General features: G+C 36.0%; 1 protein-coding gene across 7 annotated transcripts in view; it reads right to left on the bottom strand.

The window, feature by feature from the left end:
- Positions 1 to 24,437, bottom strand: part of ARL15 (ADP ribosylation factor like GTPase 15) — a 443,095-nt gene that overhangs the window by 276,050 nt on the left and 142,608 nt on the right. For all 7 annotated transcript variants that reach the window (XM_050794109.1, XM_050794107.1, XM_050794110.1 and 4 more), the window contains one exon: positions 8,997 to 9,056. In XM_050794109.1, coding sequence (XP_050650066.1) covers positions 8,997 to 9,056 — 60 coding nt within the window. The remainder of the gene's footprint in view (positions 1 to 8,996; positions 9,057 to 24,437) is intronic.

The raw sequence follows: 24,437 nt of genomic DNA, 5'->3' as shown, positions 1-24,437 counted from the left end.
TCTGAGAACTCCCATAATCATTATGGCCAATATCACTATACCACCAAAGTATACAAAGAAACAGGCTCAGAGGATGGTGTGTGTGTGTGTGTGTTCTGTGTGTGTGTGTGTGTTCACCCACACCTGGGCATGGCAGGGATTGCATCCTCAGGGCCTGGCATGGAGTTGGTGTTCATTAAATATCCACTGAAATGAATTAAGTAACAATAACAAAACAATCTTTTGCGTGTGAAGGGTCTAGCATTACTCTTGCCTCTTGGGTCATAATTTGGCAAATTTCCCTCCAGCTTGAAACTGCTGAGATATTTTATACTACAGTACAGTGAATCCTTAAGATTATGGTTTGTTTTTCAACGATTCATAACTCTCCAGTCTTGTTTCATCTGTAAACTAAACTTACTGTATCTCCATGACTTTTGTCTCATCTGTCCCTTTTCCTAGACTCTTTTCCTCTGTGAAGTCTCCTTTCTCCTTCCTATATAATCCTAACTGCATCTTATACTCAGTCTTGTTACAGGACTTACCACACCAAACTGTAATGCTTCTCAAGGAAAACACCAGAATCACAGGAACTTTGTCAAGTTAGTATTAGTTATTTTTTATTTTATGTATATACCCTGCCTCACACCATACACACAAAAAGCTTTGAGACTTATCCAAATGTTTACTGTACAAAAAATAACAATAATAATAATTGAAGAAGGCAGAATAAAAGAAAAATAGAGTGAACAATGCTACATAATCCTGTACAGAGGTTAGAGGTGGGATCTACGATTTGTAGGGGCCAAAGCGAGATAGATACTATGACTTTCAAGATAAAAATAAAGTAGTTATGCTATACTTAGATAAGAGAAGTGTTATCAGCATCTTCGGCTGCTGGAAAAAAAAAAAAAGTAGCCTTGGAAAAGTTAAGTGCGCCCTGCCCAATATCCCATGGCTTGTTTTGTTAAAGAGGAAAATACTGGTCTCTTGACTTCCAGTGCTGTTGCTGCAATACCACACTGAAACTAAATACACAATGAAAATTAGTTGCTATTATGGCAATCCCTGGGAGAAACAGAAATACTTATTCCCTTGTGAGGGATAGGAAGCTAAACTAAGAACCCAACACAAATGTTCTGTGAGGCAGTTTAGTAGAGTTGGAAGATACGAAATGGCCTGATGGCCCCTGAAGAGGAAACAGTGGTGCAGCAGCAACCTTCAGAGGCACATGAGATCCCCATTGCCGGGGGGGTCAAAAGGCCGGAAAAATCATTTCTAGAACATTCTACATGTATATACAGTCTTAGAAAAAGTGGATCCTTAAGTGCTATACTAGACTATGGCTGAGAAGATAAATTTTTAAAAATTTCCTAGGGCACTTCTCCAGAAGAAAACAAAAATTAAGGTCAGGTCTACCTCAGCCAGTAACAGACTTCTGGGCCCCTAGATTCATTTATTTGGCTCTGCTGACTGTTTGGCTCAGTTTTCCCTTAGCAAGTGTAAAAAACGCTTAAACACCACCACTCTGGGATCCTATTCAACCAATTCAGATAGCTGTGGCCTTTTAACTCACATCCAAGTGACTTGGCTTTATACCAATATCATTTCCCCTAGTATAGCCTAAGCCTAAGTGAGAAAGTACACAGCTCAGGGAGCCAGGAGTTAACTGGCTGTTCCCATTCCCAAAAGGCCTGCCTGGTTCTTTTCCTTGATAAGGAAACAATACTATATCAAGAACTTGCAGTCATTCAATATTACATATCACACTAGATCCATGACTACAAAAAGAGAATTAGTGGAAATACCACCATCTATTCTTAAAGCATCTCTCCAAGGAGCTTTAGATAATTTAAAATTTTCTCTTTCAGCTCAATCCCTTGGGAAATAAATAGAGGTGCTGTATTACAACTTACATTTTACATATAAGAAAATAAGAACAAGAAATTCAATTGCAGAGAGTGGCAGAGGATCTTGAGGGTACCCTCTACTTGCTGAACCACATTTCTTCCTTAGAATTATATAACAAATACAGAATATATATATATTTACTTGTGTGTAGCTCCTGTGATTTACCTATAGTAAGGTCAAAGGCATTCTATGGACATGGTTTTCCTTGAGCCCTTCTTCTGTGCTGTCATTTTCCTTTGCCAGGGACATGGTTTCTCACCATCCCTCCCATGGACACCCATGTCTGGAAATGTCTAAAACACTTTTCGAATGGTAAGTTGCTTTCTCCTATACCAGCAAGAAATTTTTGCAACTCCACCTGTCCCTCAAAGCAATGTGGCCACAATAACGTCTGCAAGTCTGTCTGCCTACATTGTTTATTTTTCTAATACCCAACCAATTTATTGGTTTATATCGTCTTTACATCTCCTCTGGCTTTGCAGTGTGGCATGACTCTCTGAGCCAATGATTACATTACATTCATAAGTATTTAGCTGGAGTTTTAAAAAATGAGAGACGGTAGTGGGGATCTGGAGGGGGATGATGCATAATATACATGGAACTGTGAAAATGTGTAAGATAAAAATTAAAGAAGCCTTCTTCTCTCTAAAGTAAGATTTAATAAAATGAGACTCTGAAGAAAGAAAGTTTTATTTTGGTGAAAGACATCAAATGGCCTGTGTACAAAAGACAGAAACTAAAAGAAACAGGCAGCAGTGCCCCCTGGGTTGCCTGTCCTGTATAGTTTCTGGAGAAATTAAGAAATGCAAATAACCTGGGCAGATGAACAGCACCCGAAGATAACTAGCAGGATACAAACAAACAGCACCTTTCACTATGAGGAGGCGTATTCCTCCAGGCAAACAAAGAAATAGGACAGAGTCAACATCTGTTTCATATAACAGCTTGGCTTCTGACAGAAGAAACCTTAAAAAAAAAAAAGGTTTAGCTGACAATCCACAAAAATCATTCAATCACTATTGCACGGGCCGAAGCAAATGAGTAAATGAACACAGCTTGCACTTTCTATATTACCCTAAAAAAGTTGTCTTTTCTTTATAGGAAGAAAAAATTAAAATGAAATGCAAACAAAAATCTTCATGAACTTTCCCCTTTTGATTGACAACAGGCAGCAATGAATACTAAATCATAAAGGACAGCTAGCTGCTTTTCAGCTTGTCTTTGCCTTTCTCGATGTCAATTGTGAAGACATCACTTCCAAACAGAACACTGGGTAAGGATGGTGGCTGGGATGGGGCATGGGGAGACAATTCAGACATAACACATTAGAATATTAGGGGAAGAAAACAAGTCATTTGACAAACCCAATCCTGGTTCCAGAATTCAGTTAGGGAGTATTATGATGTCTGGGTCCTTATCAATAAATAATAACAAACCAAACATGTTAAGAACTAAAAATTTCCATCTCTGGATTCTATCAATTCACATATACAATTTCAAAATCAAGAGAAAAACATTCATGACTGCACAGAAATCTGTTTGTAAATTTAAGTACTGGACATTTCTAAAATGCAACATTATCAGAGCTGTGACATCACTGCAGTGTGGACAACTGCTTTCGACTTAGCTAAATGCCAGATGCTTCACTTACTTTCATAATGTGCTTAAAGTACATAAGCCAAATGCAAAATGAAAGCAATTAAGAGGAAACGATAGAAGAGATTTTCCAGGTGAAATGTGAAAACAGAAGAAAAGGTGATGAGGCAGAGCAGGACAAGATCAGTTGATATTAATCCATGTAGAGTGCCAAAACTATGCTAGGTAGCTAAACAGAGACTCCAATAAGGGCCTTTTCCAGTTGCTTCTCAGTTTAAACAGGTGTAACACCTTGTTTAAGTGGAAGAGAGGTATGACCACAAAGAGGAAAAAAAAAAAAATCAATACATGATTTGCGTTATCTCTGACCTTGGAAAAAAAGGCTTTATTGAAAGGTGTCCTTTATTGCACAGAATTGAGAGGTGACAAAGTCAGAGTATGATCATTACAAAAGTAAATCTTCCATAATGTTAGCTATAGACCAGGCAAACTCTCAGTGCTTGACCTGCATTTACTAATTTAGCCCTCACAAGGATTATATGATATAGGAACTATTATTATCTCACTTTACAGATAAGGGAATAGAGATACAAGAAGGTGGTAGACTTGCCTAGAATCACACAGAATGCCTGTGCTTTGAAACAAGTCATTAGAAAGAAGGCAAATTCTTTAAAGATTAATCCATCTGTCCATTCAGCATTCTTGTTAGGTATCTCGTACAATATCCAGAAAAATAAAATAATCTAGAGCAAGACAAGTAGAGTAACTAATTAAAACTAAAAGAGAAGGGATTGAGATTAGCTTCACCAAAAACCTCCTGGATAAAAGACTATATAGGAAAACAAAAAGTTCACGAAGTAATACTATAAAATGTCCTACGTAGGAATCAGAACTAATACCCAGCCTTGCTAATAGCTTGGATGGTATTAGAAAACCCCTTCAGGTGTGAAAGGGACTAAATGGATATCTGTTCTAGGCTTCTAAGAAGTAATAGCTGACTTTAAGGAGAAGTCAAGTATCCAAGAGCTTCCCCTGGCACCTTTTACCTGGTTTATGCAGGAATAGTGCTTGTTTTGACACTATAACCACCACAACTTTTTAGAACTGAGCCTGGCATGTAATACATGCTTAGTAAATATTTGCTGAATGAATGAATTACAAAGAATAAACGAATATAACAGTGAAATGTTTGTGGAAAGTTTTAGATAGTTTGGAAAGCACAGGTAAGACTTTGATTCAGAAGGTAGTCTTGAAGAAATCAAAGGAGGGGAGCAGGATTACAGAACCAGAAGTAAGAACCATAACTGAGCAAGAGTTTGACTTGAAAGATCTCTAAATAAGAGAGTGTGAGAGAGAAAATGAATGATAAAAGCAACAGCAATAATTAGAGATTAAGTCCTATAAATGTTTTTGAGCAGAGAGAAAGGTATTCATGTTTTCTCAATACGGTATTTTAGGGCCAGGCACAGTGGCTTATGTCTGTAATCCCAGCACTTTGGGAGGCCAAAGAGGGCACATCATTTGAGGTCAGGAGTTCAAGACCAGCCTGGCCAACATGGTGAAACCCTGTCTCTACTAAAAATGCAAAAATTAGCCAGGTGTGGTGGCTCATGCCTGTATTCCCAGCTACTCGGGAGGCTGAGGTAGGAGAATTACCTGAACCCGGGAGGCAGAGGTTGCAGTGAGCCGAGATTGCACCACTGCACTCCAGCCTGGGCGACAGAGCGAGACTCCACCTCAAAAAATAAAAAATGGTGTTTTATCAACACACTGTTAACAAAACAAACAAACAAACAAAAACCAGCATGTGAAGACTTTAAATCTTGCAAATAATAATGATACAAACAGCAGCAAATAACAGGTGGGAGCACTTCTCTTGTGCCAGGCCCTGGGTGAAGTGCTGTAGTTATAGCGTGCACTGGTTAGGCACAAGAGCTCAGATTGATTCCCACCTCCTGCTCCAAATGACTGTGGTCAAATCATCATGTACAGTGTCATCTTATCTGTGAGATAATAATAGCATCTACTCTCTAGGCCTGAAGTTGCAAAGATTGAGACTGGTAGGGGTTTTGAAAAGTAAGGAATAAGGGCAAAATAGAAGAAGACGATTTAGAGCTCCAGTTTCACAAAAGGATAGGCATAATCACTGCAGCCTGGAGGGTGTGACAGGTAGTTCAGAACAAGGCATTCGTAAAATAATAAAACAGAAATGGCCCACCAAAACACTGGGCTAGACTATCACTGTGTCATAATTTACCTCGTACTTCTGCACTTAATTTAATTTTCCCTTTCATTTCTTTATTTTCAAAATTTTCACTAATTTCCTATTTCTCTTTTCATGAATGTCTCCATCACTGAATGATGAGTTCCCTGAAGATGAAGGCTGTGCTTAGATCTTTCATTCTCTGCCCCTAGGACCATGCTAGACCCATAATTAATTGTGGTAAAATGATCAAGTGAACAGTAAGAAAACACTACATGAAAAGAAACTGATGTGAATGAGAATTTTAAGAATTTTTCAGGAAAAAGATATAAAAACACTTTCACAAAACAGAAAATTGGTAAGAGGAAATAATAATTTATGTAAGTAATATATATTCAACACATATATAATATATTCACACATAAACATATATTTGTGAGTGCAAACATACAGTTTGTCATTAAGATTCCCCAAAGTGACTTTCACTGAGTGTAACTCCATTATTCATTGTTTCTTCACCCCATACCATTCTTCTAAATAGATAATGAACACAGGTTTATGCGCTTCCCTATTTTGAAGAAGTGAGAAATTTAACTTAAGATTGGGAAGGAGAGTGAAGAAGAGCCTTGGAACTATCTGAAAGGGGCAGAGGAAGGACATTAACAGGGAGAACAGGGGACATGCTGTTCTCCTGAATTAACCCCAGGATAAGGAGAACTACCTGGGCATTCCTCACTAAGAATTCATCACTGTCCTGGCTCTCAATCTCTATCTTTACCACCTATCTTCTTGAGATCCTCCCCTGAATTCAGAATTTTTCTCTGATTGACAATATGATTGAACTCTGATTAACCCGTCTTCTGAGCAACCCTCCACTGGTGAATAAAACTTCATATCTTCACACATTGATCCTAAAACATTTAATTCTATCCTCCCAGAAATTCTCAATCAAGCAGCTCCCTCTCAGACAACTTGATTTCAGTCAGTCATAATTCCCCCTAAACACACATACACCTTATTTTGGGATGATCCCCTTCATATCTAGGATACACTTTAACTCCTAGGAAAGCTACACTTTACATGGGTTAGCCTAGCTTTTCCTGTGTTCCTGGTTGAGACATAACCTAGTACCTAGTCTCAAAAAATATTTGAGGAAATGACTTAGTGAATGAGCTGTCAAGAAGTCATTCCCTTAAGTGCTTGCCCCCAAGCATGTGACACAGGATACACAATTAGCTTCTACTCAGAAAGTCCCCTCTTCTTTCAGACACTCTGTCAACTGGAAACAGAGCTATTAAAGTTGAGGAGGTAAAAGAATCTATGCTTAAGCTAGAAATTTGCTCTTCAATACTAACACATGCTAAAAACTTATGTATCACTAGCCTGGAATGACTGTATCTGCTCTGATCCCTGAGGCTCTGCCTTTTACTTGCATCTCTTAACCTCATTACAGAATAGGTACCAACTAAAACATAATCACCAAATCCTATGGTCTCCTCTCCATTGTAATTTCCATTTCAGCAACTGTCAGGGCACAGCTCTTTCAGCAAAATTAAACCTTGCCTGAGAACAGACCTATTTCCACCTCTAGTCTCCTAACTTGATCTTTCATTGTACTGAATTTTGATGGCACAGAGCCAAGCTTACAAATTCCTTGGTGTTCACTTTTATAAAAACTGTCCACATACAGTTACTGTTTGTTTCAATCATATATAATAAATGCCTTATTAACCAACCAATAGTTTCTTATACCTGGAAGGTGTTCAATAAAAGCATTGTGTCCAACCTAAAAATAAAATACTTAGTAACATCCATATTTAAAATCCATACAATTCTCAAACCATACATTTTGATTCCATGGACTTTTACAATGTGTTCTCTGATTTTTAAATATCCATAGGTAATATTATTGTCACCAAGGAATAAACCACCAGAAGCCACAAAGCAAAAAAGCATTTTTTTATAAACCAGGGAACTGGAAATTTTAAATAGGAGAAAGATTATTTTGTTTCATTTGAATGTTCTGCCAGGTATTTGTATTTCTTTTTTGAATTAAATTATACTAACTTCTAGAAGTTAATTTATCAATAGTTTCTGAGCAACCATTGTATTTAAGGTTTTAAGCCTATGGCATGGTTAATATGCCATACATTTATTTTTCTTAAAAGTACAATTATAATTTAAAATATTCAACCTAATAGAACACAGTCTTTTAGAAAACTTTGCATAGAAAAATTATTACAAGAACATTCATGTTTTATAATTTTTGGAGTCAAAATGACAAAACCAAATGTCTTAAAGAAAAATTGGAATGTATTGATCATGGTTATTTTATATATCAATGCTATAAAAGCTAAAAGTGAATATGAAACTGACTGGCAGAAGTGAACCTGTCCTACATATAGCGAACTGAAAACAGACACCTGAAAAGATCAGCCAATACTTTATTAGATAAAAATAAGAAGGTACCAAACACTATTAAAATGGCATAAAGTTGGTGTTACAATTTCATCAAGCTAAAAATAGGTTACAGTAAGAATGACTTTAAGGGAAAATAAAACAAAACAAAAGAAAAGAGGGTAAGGCCAATATCACAAAGCGATTAAAGAGATGGAAGATAACTCTCTTCTAAGTCATTAAACTCACCGATATCATACTGAACTCCAGAGCACTTAGTATTTTCACGTGCCATTAGAGAATTTAGTGGGTTCACTGAATTGATTGATTTCTTTGTTAATCTATTTAAATGGGTTAAGACCCTGACTAACATAAAACACAACCAAAATATGCGAGATAGAGACTGTAATGAAAGACTGAGTGATGTATGGTTTGGGGCACAGCCTATCCGATAAATGTGCTTAGCCAGCAAATAACCTATTGGCAAAGATTATCGGAACCAATACAATCTAAAAAGACCTAATACAATAAAACCTGCAGTATAAACACAAATTACTCTAAAATACAAATCATTTCCCCGTATAGTTGATCTTTCGATATTAAAATTCTCTTCATATGTTTTATTCAAGAATTTTTTGAACTAGTAAAAGAAATGCGTACGCTGCATAAATTGCCAATAATCGTGTAATTCTTTGATTCATTAAAAAAACCCAAAGTTTATGTTACTTAGAACTCTTCAACAATTTTTAAAATGTATACAAAGAGAAGGAAATATTTCTAGGAAATATATAATCAATATAAAAATGAACCACCTACTAGAATAAGTTATCATTATGTTTGAATTACATATAATACATTATTACCAAATTAATAAACATTAAGGACATAGAAATGATTTGAAATGTTATACCTCCAAGTTCTTTTACATTCAAGATGGCATTCTGGAATGGCACTGCTTTAATACTAAAACCTAAAATTAGAAAACAAAAACATAAAAAAGAATTAGCAACTTAACTTTTAAATTAAAATACTTACGATGCTCAAATCTTCTCTTTTTAGGCTGGTTAAGATTTACTTTTTGTAGCTGATATTTATACTAGAAACACATAATTTCCAAGGTAAACTGATAACTGAATATTATCTTCTACCATTATGAAAACATAGTTGGGGCTGGGTGCGGTGGCTCACGCCTATAATCCCAGCACTTTGGGAGGCCAAGGAAGGTAGATCATGAGGTCAAGAGATAGAGACCATCCTGGCCAACATGGTGAAACCCCATTTCTACTAAAAATACAAAAATTAGCTGGTCCTGGTGGCACATGCCTGTAATCCCAGCTACTTGGGAGGCTGAGTCAGAAGAATCACTTGAACCAGGAGGCAGAGGTTGCAGTGAGCTGAGATCGGGCCACTGCACTCCAGCCTGGAGACACAGTGACACTCCATCTTAAAAACAAACAAACAAAAAACATAGTTGTGTACTACGGCAATATACAATACTATCCCCTTTACTTCAAAATATTGCCTTATTCTTTAATATGTAATGTCACTCTGCAACTTTTATCAGATGTAAGAAAGGCATTTGAAAGTATAGAGAAATTTCAAAGAAAATATTAAATCTGTGAGGACCTCTGCATCTAACTTTAATTCTTAAAGTTAATGTCTTATAATTCTTTCTCACATATAACTCAGCAACCCTAGAAATTAAGGTACTTAAATTATAACCATTTCATATTAGAATTACATAGTATTTATGTTAGTATCTTCTTTAAAGGATATGGTTAATATGTCATATATCTATTTTTCTTAAAAGTACAACAATAATTATCCACTTACGCACAATCATTTTATAATACATGTAATACAAGATTTGTATTATGAAAATATATTCAGAGTATATAGTTCTATGATTAATCATATATTTACAACTTTACTACCATTCAAGACAATAAATTCAGCTGTAACATATGCAAGTGTGCATATACCTATTCACCCGCACACACACACACAAATATATACAATGATTCTTTCTGAAGGATCCACAAGAAACCAGAGCTAATAATGACTCTCAGAAAAACAGGGAATCTGGAAATTTTAAATAGGAGGAACATTCTTTTGTTTCATTTGAATGTTTTGCCATGTACTTATATTTCTTTTTTGAATTAAAAGCCCTATGAATTTCTAGAAGTTAATTTATCAATAGTTTCTGAGCAACCATTCTACTTAAGGTTTTAAGCATTATTTAATATGTATAATTTTAATATTAAAAAACAGGTTTTCAATAACTTATCAACAAAGAAGACAAATTATGAGTCTTTCGTTTGAGGTAAGTTATGAAAAAATATATAAAGTATTATATGGATAAAAACAATTCTTTTAAATGGCTTTGTTTTGCTTTACAAAGCAGGGAATCATTACACACCTTCTTAGTCCAGCCTATCTTTTGCACTTCTTTGCTGCATGTTATCCCAGTACTTTAATAATCTGTACATTACCTTCCACCTAAGGTAGTACATAGTATATAAAGTTTGAAGAACTGACTTTGGAGTCAGACAGAACTAGGTTGAAATTCTAGCTCTGTTATTTATTAGATCTATGAATGTGGGCAACCTACTAGCCCTGCTTGGCTTTCTCATCTATAAAACAGGGATGATAATATCTACTTCATAGGGGTGTTATAAGGATGAGATAATATATGTGTTGTGTTTATCACAGTGCCTGGTGCACCATAAGCACCTAATATATGATTGCTTTCATTATGTTTCCATTGATGCTTTTTCATCGATGATTTAATCATTAGGTATACATATTTTCTGCCTGCCTGAATATAATTATAAACTCGATTCTGGGTGCTCACTTATTAATCTAAGTATGTAGCTGGAGATGTAAAAGTTACCCTTGAAGGAAAAGTACTTTTGTTGAAGTGATGAAGTTGTCAACAGCTGAAGTTTGCTGCACAGAAAGTACGGAAAATGTTCATTGGGTCCTCTAATAATCTTCGAAAACACACCCCTTCCTTTGTGGGCTTAACGCAGATTAACACGGTCAGCACAGCATTATGGTTAATGGTGCATGAAGTCACTGAATCTTAGTAAATGAGCAGGAGGAAAGAGGAGGCAGTCCCATGTGGCTGGAACACTGGCATGTACCTGAGCCTGCAGGAAAGCCTCTCCAGGTGTCTGGCCTCTGGGAAATTAAGGAAAGTCAGCGCCAATCATAATATTCCTGCTGGCACAGAAATTCGCCTGCAGGAGAGTTGGATACTTGAATGGATCTACCTACCTCACATGGGTGTTATATGGATTAAAAGGCAATGATTGTGAAATCCTCAAAATGAAAAGCTCTCTGCAAATATTAAGCAGTCTATTAGCGGATATGCTCAGGACAACTCAAGTGTAGATTTTCTAGAGAAGTAGGACAGGCACAGGCCTCAACTTTGAAAAGAAAACGGTATGGAGTACACCACCAATGTTTAATCTGCTTTGATTCTTAAAAGCTGACAATATGCAGGCTCTCAAAGGGAAGTAATATCCTTCCAGAAATTGTTGCACCTATGTGCAAAATACAACTTTTGAAGTTTATTAACCCAACAGGCAGATTAAGTCTTCATAATAAGGTGACTACTAAAACGCCTTCAAAACTTCACGCTAAGCAAAGTATCCCAGCAATGTTATTTATAGGCATATAAATGTCCCAACAAAATACTCATAAATGTTTTCTAACCAAATAGAACTCGTGTAGTTAGATTTATACGGCAAAGGTATACACAGTCATCCATGTTGCTGTCTCCGTATTATTTTTATGGTTTAGCTTCAGTAATTAATGTTCAAAAGACCAAGTCTAGATAGACTGACTAGTCCAGAAAATAAGAAAATGTACTATTTATAGAACAGAAACAATGTTTTTTTCTATTTTAGTCATTCTAAACATTTGAAAGGATTAAATGGAACTAAAAATCTGAAGTCACACTTTCAGTTCACCAGAAGGACAATCAAGAAGGGAAATTATTAGACTATTTTTTTTTCCTTTACATCAGGTTGGATGAGGCCAAAGGGGAGAATTAATATAATACTTAGGAGGGATACCAAAGGTCAAAGCATCAAAATACCTTTCTCAAAGAGTTGCTTTGAGGAATAAAAGCTACCAGACAGCATTCGCTCTAGAGGAAGAAAGTCTGGGTTCAAATTCTTCCTCTTCCATTGATTAACTGTTTGACTTTGAGCAAGCTACTTTGTCAGGGAAGCTTTCTCTGGTGTCCTCGAACTAGACTGATTTTTCTGAGTCCGTGTTCTTTCAGTATTCAGTCCCCTCCTCAGTGATTTTCACAGTTGTAACTACATATGGGTTGATTTGTTTTATATTTGTTCTCTGGCTAGACTGCAAGCATCCATAATGAAGAAACAAGCTAGTGTATCCTGTAGGTCAGTGCTTGGCACACAATAGGATCTCAATACACTAAGTATTAATATCTATTTCCTAATTTAGCTGCTATAACAATCCTAAAGTTAGTGTCAGTACTACCGTCCTAAGAAGAAAGTGAAGCTTACAAGCATTAAGTGCTTTGCCAAAAGTACTAAGTGCTGGCCGGGTGCGGTGGCTCATACCTGTAATCCCAGCACTTTGGGAGGCCGAGGGGGTGGATCACGAGGTCAGGAGTTCGAGACCAGCCTGGCCAAGATGGTGAAACCCCATCTCTACTAAAAATACAAAAATTAGCTGGGTGCGGTGGCAGGTGCCTATAATCTCAGCTACTCAGGAGGCTGAGGCAGGAGAATTGCTTGTACCCAGGAAGCAGAGGTTACAGTCAGCTGAGATCAGGCCACTGCAGTCTAGCCTGGGCAACAGAGTGAGACTCTGTCTCAAAAAAAAAAAAAAAAAAAAGTACTAACTGCTATATTCAAAACTTAAAACCAGGTCTCATCACCGAGCCCTACACTGTAGTGTCTCCTCCATATACCAACAAACAGAGAGATTCACACCATTTTGTCCAATTTTGAGCCTAAATACTGGTGAAGTCAACTTGCCAAATACACATGGGCCTAATAAACCCACTAATTTACTGTCCTCCCTGTTTATAAATAACCCAACACAAGAAACCCAAATAAGGGTTTTCAGGTCTATATGACATTGCTTTCTTAATGAAATAATAATAATAGCATGAGTTTAGAATGTACATTTTATAGAAATAATAAAATCAACAACTTAGGAGGGAGGGAAAATGTTCAACTGACTCATCCATGACAATGTAACTACTCTCTTGCTTATTCAAACAAGAAGTGTCCTACGATGCTATCTCCTAGAAGTCCGAGCCACAGCTCTTAGACTCACCAGCCATATTTTTGTCTTGCCTTGGCCTTGAATTCCTCATCTGCAAAATGAAGACTAAATTGGCTCTTTGAGATTTCCTCTAAAATTAGGATTCCATTATTTATATTAAACAAGGAGGAGGAAATAAAAGTAACCACTGAGTCAATCATCAATGGCCTGTAGTATTTGGCTGAAGGCTTCATGGGTAAGTCTCCCCAGGCTCCATTCAAACAATTTGATGGCTGAAACCTAAGTTACGCAGTCATTTTTTCCTGGCCTATCTAAGCTACATTAGTAAGACTGAAACCTCCCCTAAGATTTAACCCCACAAATTTTTAATAAATATATGACTTAGTAACTCTTTGGGGAAATAATTGTTTGCATAGCCTTTCAGTCTTTGTTTTGCAATCCTTAAATCCAACAAAACCTGTGAGACAAGAAAGATGAATTTGAAGTTTTTCATGCACTGAAAGCATTCCTGGAATTGTAACAAAATTAGTTTTGGGAGGAAGGTTAGTCTATTTTTATTCATTGTGTGGAACACACGAGTATTTCACTTGGACCTACAGACTGAACCCTCCTCCCCTTCCCCGCAGTCTGAGTGCACACACACAGATACTTGTGTGCTTCTGAAATTCCTGGGTCACTCTAAGAATTGCTGAAGGGAAAGACATTCTACAGACCTGGTGGCTTTGACCTGGACCAAGGGCATGATTTATGCCACAGCAGTTTTGTGATGTTTGGACAATAGACTAACGAAATTCTTCTAACTATGATTTCAACATCATAAAAGGAAATTTAATCTACTGGCATTTATAAAACACAATCCTTTAAAAGATATCAAAATCTGACTCTCTAACTTGTTTCTCTTGTTGGCTTAACACATTTGAAGCTAATACTGAAGTCACTTAAATGTCTTCTTCAAATTTTCATGAACATTTTCAATATTTTTCAAATATGGTATATATCCCTAGAAGATGTTTTCAACCTTTTTCAATTCAAAGTGTTCAGTTTTCTCTAGGTTATTCTCCATGTAGCATCAATATATTATCCTAAGCCTTTAGATTCCATTCCTCTGCTTTAAAAAAAAATAGTGAACATTTATGTCATCTACAGTTTAACAACCCCTCTTATCAACAAATTCCTCATATATACAGTAAAGGAATTCAGTCTGGATAGAGTTCACTTTTCTTTCCAGACCAAGGTGCAAATTACTCAATTTTTCTCTCCTCACCAACAGGTCCTGCTCTCTGGAGGATTTCTTGGCTCTTTGAGTTTTGACAATTTAAGTATCTTTTAAAAATTATGTCATGTCAGAGGTGAAAAATTGCTGAAGTTAATAAACTAATAAAGTTTGAATTCTCTTTCTGAAGAAAAGGCAGACATTCTCGCCTTGCTGAAATTAAACATCCTTCTCATGTGTTTTCATTTTATGAAACCAACTCTGAAATTACATTCTCTTTTCGAATGTTCAAAACTCTTCAATAAATATTTCATTTTCAATTGGCTTTATATTTTCAAAACATCATAGAGAAATAATTTAAAAGAATAGAAGTTTTACCCATAATTCAATCACATCAATAAAGTACACTGTTACTCTTATAGTTTTTCTCCAGTTTTTTTATTCAAATGCATAGTTTTTCATGGCTTAATTTCAAAAATAAATGTAAATCTAATTTTTAATTTTTAAATAGAAAACTGAATATATTATTCTAACCTATAATTATTTTGATCAAGTTACCATAATGTAATTAACAACTCCCTTGTTGTATGGCATTTAAACTATCTTAAAGTTTTAGTTACAATACAAAATGTTGCAAGAAAGTGCTTTATGCATATAGTTTCCCTTAAGTTACTTACTTAAAATAAATTGCCAGTGGCATAATTACTACGTCTGTGAACATTTTCATTTTCATAACTTTTGATTTAATATGAAAAACTGCTTTCCAAGAAAAATGCTTTCCAAGAAAAGGGATATCATAACAGTCATAATGTAACAACCATAATGTCACCTGTAATACATGTGCATACCAATGCCACTACAGTCTTACCAGCACTGACTCATCTCATAAAGAAACAGATTTTATAAATTTAAGTATAAAACTAATGTTTACTTATTTATTCTCTAGTAAAGTTAAACTTCTGGTAAAGTTGAAACTTTTCCATTAATTTGTTTGCCATTTATTCTTTTTATGAATTATCTCTTTATAGACTTGGCATAGTGTGTCTATTAGATTCTAGATGTTATTTGTAAGGGTGGTTGAATTACCTAAGAGGGTCAGCCATATACTTGTCTGTAATATCTGATGCAAATATTTCCAACAGTATTTTTTTATATTTATCTTAATTTTAGCTTTCCAATGGTTTTAAATTTTTATATAGTTAAGTTCCTTGATCTTTTCCTTGTGAATGATTCATTGGAGGCCTAGTCCAGCTATTCTGCCATCTTCCACACTGAGTGTCTACATACACATGTGGATTTCTGACTTCCTCAATTCTTTTCCAAGTTACCTTTATTACTATTGGAATTTGCTGTTTATTTCAGTATCCTCCTTCCATCCCCTTTGTTCTTCTTTACTTTTATACACACACATACACACACACACACACACACGCGCACGCACCTGCTATGAACAATAAAAAGAACTCTGGACCTGGGCAGTAAGTTTGAAGATGTCAGCAATGTCCATCTCAAACTCCAGCACTGAACAGTTGTGGATCCCCTGATAACTAAAGTCAGCCTGTGGGACCTCCTCTGCTGCCTATCCGCGAACCCTTCTCTACCATCGGCAACTTGTTTCTCCAACATCTTGCCCTCCTTCTTTCACTATAACGAACACACAGGCCCAAAGAACAAGCATCTACCCCTTTTCTCCTACATCATTACTTCCTGCCTCCCATGGCCAACTCAGCCTTACCTTTATCACTACAGAGCCCTCTCAGTAAATCATATGGAACCTTACCTTTGTTAAGAAGTCTTCATGCTCCAGCATTTCCCTGCACACTTTTTCTTCCTCCATACACTAGCAAACAGAGCTTTTCCTTCTCTTATCAGCGCCTCTCAGCATAAACTTTGCTTCCTTCTATGCTTTTAGAACACTTCATCGTAGCCACTTGTTAATAACATCCTACCTGAGTTACGACGTTTACTTATATGTGGACCTCTGCATTCCGACCTACCAATTTTCAGGGAGTTTGTTCATCTATCTGAATGAAGTCAATATTTGGCTAACAGTTGTCCACCACACCCTATCTGCTTCTATTCTTATGGGCAACATTCTTAAAACTAATAGCCAAAGCTATCCTCTAAGTTTCTGACAGTTTTTCAGATCTCTGAAACCATCAGTTCTAATTCACATCAACCATCTCCAGTTTATAGCAAAGAGTTGTAGTTTCAATTAAATTTTCTACTTTAACAATCATGTCATCAGCAAGTAAGTTTTTATTTATTCTTTCCCAAAATGAAACCATTTTATTTATTTTTCTTGCCTGATTTACTGGCTAGAATCTCTACCACAATGTTGAATAGATGTGGTGAGAACAGATATCCATGTCTTATTCCTGATCTGATCAGGAAACAATTCAGTCTTTCTCCATTAACTGTGACAACAGCTGTAGGGTTTTCACAGATGCCCTTTAACAGTTGAGGTAATTCCTTTCCATTCCTACTTTGTTAAGAGATTTTGTCAAAAATTGATGCTGAGATTTTTTTGTTTTTGTTTTTTGCATATCTTCACAGGATCAGTTTCATCTTTTGGTTTATTGATATTGTGAACTAAGTTGATTTTTGAATGTGCAACCAACTCTGCATTCCTAGAATAAATGTCACATGGTCATGACATATTATCCTATTAAAATATTATTGCTGAATTTGATTTGGTAGATTTTGCTTAAAATTTTTGTATCTGTGTCCATGAGGGTTATTGGTATGCAGTTTTCTTTTTTTGCAATGTCTTTGTGTGGTTTTGGTATCAGCTTCATGCTGGTCTTAGGAGTTGGGGCATTTTTCCCTCCTCTTCAATTTTCTGGAAGAGATTGTAAAGAATTGGCACTATTTCCCCCTTAAAATGTTTGGTAGGATTCACTAGTGAAACCAACTAGACTTAAAAAAAAAAAAAAGAAAGAAAAGGTATCAATTTCTTAAACAGATATAGGTCTATCCAGGTTTTCTATTTCTTCTTGAGTGAGACTTGATGGTTTGTCCTTCAAGGAAATTGTCCATTTTCTCTAAGTTGTCAGATTTATTGGCATAAGGTTGTTCATGATATTCCCTTATTAACCTCTTACTATTTATAGAATCTACATTGATGTCACCTTTCTTATTCCTGATATTGGTTACTTGTGTCTTTTTTATTTTTTCTGATCAGTTTGGCTAGAGTTTTATCAATTTTACTGACCTTCTCAAAGAACCAGCTGTTGGTTTTACTAATTTTCTCTATGGCTCTTCTATTTCATTGATTTCCACTTTGATCTTTATTTTCTTCTGCTTATTTGGGTTTAATTCATTTTTCTTTTAGTTCCCTAAGGTGACAGCTGAGGTCATTGATTTGAGGCCCTTCTTTTCTGAACAGACATTTAGTGGTATAAACATTCCTTAAAGTCCCATTTTATAGGCACCACAAATTCTAATATGTTGCATTGTCATTCAGTGCAAAATCCTTTATAATTTCTCTTTTGATACCTTCTTTGATTCATGGGTCATTTAGAAGTAAGTGAGTTTCCAAATACTGGAGAATTTTTTTTCTTCTTGTTATTGATTTTTAATGCAATTCTATTGTGGTCTGAGAACATATTGGACATAACTTGAAGCCACTTAAACTTATTTAGACTTGTTTTCATAAACCAGGTTATGGCCTGATTTGGCAAATAGTCTATGTGTACTTGAAAAGAATGTCTTCTGTTGCTGGGTGGAGTACTTTATAAAATGCTAATCAAGTCAAGTTAGCTGTTAGTGTTGTTGAAGTCTACTATGTACTGGCTGATTTTCTTCCCACATGATCTATAAATTATTGAGAGAAATTGAAGTCGCTGATTGTAATTGTGGCCTTGTCCATTTCTTTCTGCAGTTCTATCTTTTTTTTGTTTCACATATTTTTAAGCTCTGTTAAGTACATAAATGTATAATACTATTACAGTCTCTTGATTAAATGATCCCTTCATCATGAACTTCTTTATCCCCAGCCTCATTCATTGCTCTGAAATCTACATTGTCTAATATTAACACAGCTACCCCAGCTTTTTTCTGACTAGTATTAGCATGATGTATCTTTTTCCACCTTTTTATATTTACCCTATTTGTGTCTTTATACTTAAAGTTTGATTCTTAAAGTCAATATTTGGTTGCAGCTTGGTTTTTAAAATAAAATCTATTATATCAATCTCTGTCTCTTAATTAAGGAGTCTAGATCATTTATATTTAATACTATTATTGATGTTTAGGTTTGACTGTATCACCTTTCCACTTGTTTCCTATTTGTTTCATCTATTCTTATTCCCCTTTTCTTATTTTTCTGCCTTCTTTTGGATTGTTTTCAATACTTCTATTTCATCTCATTTGTTGCTTTTTTCGTTCTCATTCTTTGTTTTGCTATTTTAGTGGTTACTTTGGGGTTTATAGTACATCTTTAATCAGTCTACCTTCAAGTGTTAGTATACAACTTCACATATAGTATAAGAATCTTCCAATATTGTACTTCCCTTTGTCCCCATGACCTCTATGCTATTTTTCTCAGGCATTTTACTTTTACATGTTGTTCACCCCATAATATGTGGTTATTACCGTTGTTTAAAGAGATACCACTTAAAGATATTTAAATAATAAGAAGTAAATCTTATATAATTATCCATATAATTTGCATTTCTGCCACTCTTTATTCTTTTATATAGATCTAGATTTCCATCTGGTATCATTTTTTCCCTGACTCAAGGACTTCCTTTAACATTTCTTATAATGCTTATCTGCTAGCAATAAATTCCTTCAGATTTTGTATATCTGAAAAAGTCTTTATTTTTACTTTCTTTTTAAAAGAGACTTTTGCTGGATATTAGTTGACAGTTTTTTCCCTTTCGGATGCTGCTCCAATGTCTTCTTACCTGCATTTTTCCATTTAGTGGTATAAACTTTCCTTATAGCTTTTTTTTATTCTTACTCATGTAACATCTTTTATCTGCTTTTAAGGTATTTTCTTTGTACTACTTTGTTCTCAAGAGGAAAAAAAAACCAAAAGGATGTGTGTTTATATGTATATTTACATGTACATATAGGTGCATGTATAGATATAAATATATATCATATATAGATATATAGATATATATTTATGTATGATATATTTATATCTCTATATCTATATATGATATATATATAGATATTCTATATAGAGAGATTTATAGAGATAAATATATATCATATATAGACATATATGATATATATTTATATCTATCTATATATAATATATAATATATACATAATATATACACATATATATACACAGAGAGAGAGAGACAGAGAAATACTTTAAGAAATTGGCTCACACAATTACAGTTGCTGTAAATCCAAAATCTGAAGCTTGGGTTTGCAGGCTGGAGATCCAGGAAAGAATCAATATGCAGTTCAAGTCCAAAGGTCATTTACTAAAGAATTCCCTCTTGTTCCAGGGAGGCAAGTCTTTTATTCTATTCAGGCCTTCAACTAGCTGGATGAGGCCAAACCACATTATGGAGGACAATCTGTCAAAATCCGCAGATTTAAGTATTAATTTCATCCCAAACTACCCTTATAGAAACATCCAGTCTAATGTTTGACTACATATTTGGGCACTGGGACCTAGCCAATTACACATAAAATTAAACATCCATATTCTTTATCACTGATTTGGAACAATTTTATTATGATGTGCCTTGGTATAGTTATATTCATGTTTCTTTCTCTCTCTCTCTTTTCTTCCCCCCAGAGATGGGGTCTCTCTCTCTGTCACACAGGCTGGAGTAAAGCAGTGTGATCACAGCTCATTGCAGCCTCAAACTCCTGGGCTCAAGCAATCCTCCTACTTCTGCCTCGCAAGTAGCTGGGACTACAGGCGAACAACAACATGTGCAACTAATTTATTTATTTATTTTTTTGTAGAGATGGGGGTCTTACTATGTTGCCCAAGCTGGTGTCAAATTCCTGGCCTCAAGTGATCCTTCCACCTCAGCTTCCCAAAGTATTGGAATTACAAGTATGAGTCACTATGCCTAGCCTTGCTCATGTTCCTTTTGTTTGGGGTTCAACGAGCTTCTTGCATCTGTAGGTGTAGAGTTTTCTCCATGTTTGACAACGTTTCAGCTATTATTTCTTCAAATATTTTTCTGTCCCTTTCCACTCACCTTTATGGACTCAAATTACCCTAGCTTAGGTTTAAAGTTGTCCCACAGCTCACTGGATGCTCTTTGCATTTTTTTCTCTCTCAGATTGTCTCTACGAACATATACAATGCAGTGATAATAACAGTTTTAACGACCCCCTTTGCTACTTCTAATATTTATATCAGTTCTGGGTCAGTTCCAATTCGATGATTATTCTCATTATGAATCATGATTTCTGGCCTCTTCCCATGCCTGATAATCTTTGACTGACTGTCACACATTGTGAATTTTACCTTGTTGAGTGATGAATATTTTTTCTTTAAATCCTATACAGCTTTGTACTGAGATGCATTACCATTACTAGACAACCATCTGAGGTTTTGGGACTTACTAATATTATCTGTCATGTGAGTCCAGAGTAGAACACCACTTACGGCTGACCTTGCCAAGTACTCTACCCAGTTCCTGGCGAGTTATAAGTTTTCCAGTCCATCTGGTGATTACAGGCATAGTTTTCAGCCCTGTGTGAACACCAACCACTGTTTCCTCTAGTCCTTTAAGATGGTTCTTGCCCTGGCCTTGGGAAGTTTCCTCAAATGCATGGATTGAATATTTTGCTGGATACTCAAGGAGACCCTCTGAAAATCTCTAGTGTTCTCTCTCTCTACAACTCTTTTCTCTAGTACTCGATTCTATGGACCTTAGCCATCTTGGTCTCCCCTGGCTCTCAGCTTCGTCTCTTCAATGCAGGGAGTTCACTGAGCACCACCTCAGTTCCCTCTGGAACTGTGCCACAGCCTGTAAACTCTCAAGGCATTAAGCTGGGACAATCACAGCGCACATCTCATTTGTTTCTCATCTCTCAAGGATAACTGTATTTACTGGCTTGAAAATTGTTGTTTTGTATATTTCATGAGCTGGTTGTTGTTGTTCTTCTTCTTCTTTTAGATGGAGAGTAAACCAGTTCCAGTTATTCTGTCTTACCAGGACAACAAGTCCTCACGCATTCTTGGGCTCACTGCCCTCTCTTGAGCATCTTCAGTCTCGCCTTTTCCCCTGATGACCACTCTAAACCTCTTGACTACTAGCATGCTCGTGAGACCTTTTCTTATAGAAATAAATTCTCTTAGCACTATTTTCTCTTTTTATGTCCACCTTCTTGAAAGAACTGTCTATATTCCAAAGAGTTAAGGAGTGAAAATCATGGTCTACCCTTCAATTCCTTTGCTTGCTCTTCATCCCCTCGTTTCTCAGGTTGGTTTCCACTTCAATACTCCAATGAAGCTGTTTCTACCATTGGTTATTAATTAGCACATTGTCACCACATCCAATGACCTTTCTCAGACTTTAGACTTATGTTTACCTTATTTGACTGGTTCTTTTGATTTCTTGCCCATATTTGACTTAAAGGATATTATATAGAACTGTCTGACTTATATTCCTTATCAAAAGCAGATGCTGTAATGTAAGCTCCAAACAGCAGGGTTGTTTGTATATTTTGTTAACTGATATATCCTCAGTCCTCAAATCAGTGTCAGTCACATAACAGGCATTCAGTGAAATGTGGAATGAATTAACAAAATATAATTGGTGCTTAGCACCTTTCTTCCGCTTTCTACCCATTACCCCTGGACAATCTCATCCAAATCCACGACTGAGTTGTCTCTCAAATCTCTCTATCTCCAAAATCTCTCTAGTCTGCTTGTCTTTTAGCATTTGGATCATTGCTGGATGTCCTGTCAAACCTCAAAATTACCATGCCCCAAACTAAACTCATTATTTTTATCTTAAAACTCTCTGTCATGTTCTCCCTACTTTTTTTTTTTTTAACAATTCACCAAAACACAAAGCTATAAACTTGACTCATATTTGATTGTTTTATCTTCCTTTCCTCTCGAATACCCAGCATAACTGTCACTTTTACAGTAGCAGTAACATCCCCACAAGTATTGTCCCTGCTGGATCACCTCTACATCTAACGGGTCTCCCCCAACAGCTTCTCTAGTCTCTGGCCTTAGATCCCAACATACCCTAAATCTCTGCATGCTGTGCCTTAACTCAGTAAGACCACTAATCTTTCTCTGAATACACCTATGCTTTCTATCCCCAACTCTCCTCACCCCATTCCTCTCTGCTTAGATCTTACCCATCATATGAGACCCTATTCAAATGTAACCTTAACTATGAGCTTTTTTTGACCCTTCAGATTAGAAATGATCACTCTCCTCTTTTAACTTTCATATTTACACCATTAAGTATACCATATATCACATTCTGTCTTAGCACAGAGCCTGGCGTATATTAAATAAGCAATATATGTGAACTGTTTTTATCAATACACAACTTATCTACCTAACCTGGGTGTAAACTTCTTGATGGCAGCTTCCTCCAAGGAGGCCTCCAAAAAGGCATTATGCCAGGTTCAGAACAATGACCACTCAAAGAAGCTTGATATCCAAAAAATTAGCCAATCTAATAATTAATTAATCAGAAAATCAACTAGCACACAATGATTCTGGTAAAACATATTATTAAAAAATGTAATAAAAACAAATACAAAACATAACTTACAAGTAATAAAATTATATACAGACAATCTTTTACACTGTAATTCGAAACTGCTCCTCCAGCCATAGTGCTGAAAGATAACTCTGGTAAGTGAAGAAAAGCATACTTTGCGTTACTCTTACACATATTTTAGAAGCTATTTTCCTTGAAAAGAATTAAGCTAATAAAGTTTATATAACTTCATTGCACATTAGTCAAAAGATATTCACAGTTTTACAAACAACCAATAAAGTACATACTTCCATCAGAAATCCTAAACCTTGGATACCACTAAACTTCACGTGAACACCTGAACTGGCATCCTATCTCTAGCTGTATAACAATAGCCATGTCATCATACCTTTGATCTTCAGGTAATTTAGAAACAGAATATGGCAAAAGATTCCTACCTGTCATATAAGCGCTATTATAAGGCTGACAGAGGACTATATAGATTCAATTTACTTTCATTTGCTTATTAATTTAACAGACATCTGTATCCATGCTCAAACCTTGTGCCAGACTCTGGGTATACAATACCACATACAATGCTCTATCTGCCCTTTGGAGATTCTAACCCAAGATGGGGAGATGGGCATGTACACAAAGCAGTGCTACAGGCACTAACTGGGAGAAATACAGACAATGCCTAGTGGGGAGAGGAAGGAGTACTCAGTTCTGTCCAAGGAGAAAAGAAGGTAGTCAGAAACAGCTTCCTGCAAAGAGGCTATACATGAGCTCTGCTAATCCTCTCTGGGATCTCTCTACTCATTACAATCCCCTTATTCTTTCCCTCATCCTAAAACCAAGCGATGTCTCATTCCTTTAACAGCTCCACAGTTTCTCATCTCAATTCTAAAATCGGAAAAGTTCTCAAAACCTGCACTTTTTTCTAGCTTACTTGCTGGCAAAGGCTGACCTGAACTGAAGTAAGGTTCTTGATCAACAATATCCTTTCTACTTTTTGTAGGAAATCCTAATTAATAATTCCATCATCCAATCATCACCTAAGCCAGGAATTGAGACAGCCATGGCTTTCTCACTCTCACTCTCTGAACTCAACTGCACTAGGCTTTGTCAATTCTAGCCCTCAAATATGTATCCTACCTATTCCTTCCTCTTCCTCCCCCTGTAACTGCCTCAGCCAAGGCCTTCA

This window comes from Macaca thibetana, chromosome 6, assembly GCF_024542745.1.
Source record: "Macaca thibetana thibetana isolate TM-01 chromosome 6, ASM2454274v1, whole genome shotgun sequence".
In the NCBI taxonomy this organism is placed as follows: Eukaryota; Metazoa; Chordata; class Mammalia; order Primates; family Cercopithecidae; genus Macaca; species Macaca thibetana.
This window is presented reverse-complemented; position numbering and strand designations above follow the sequence as displayed.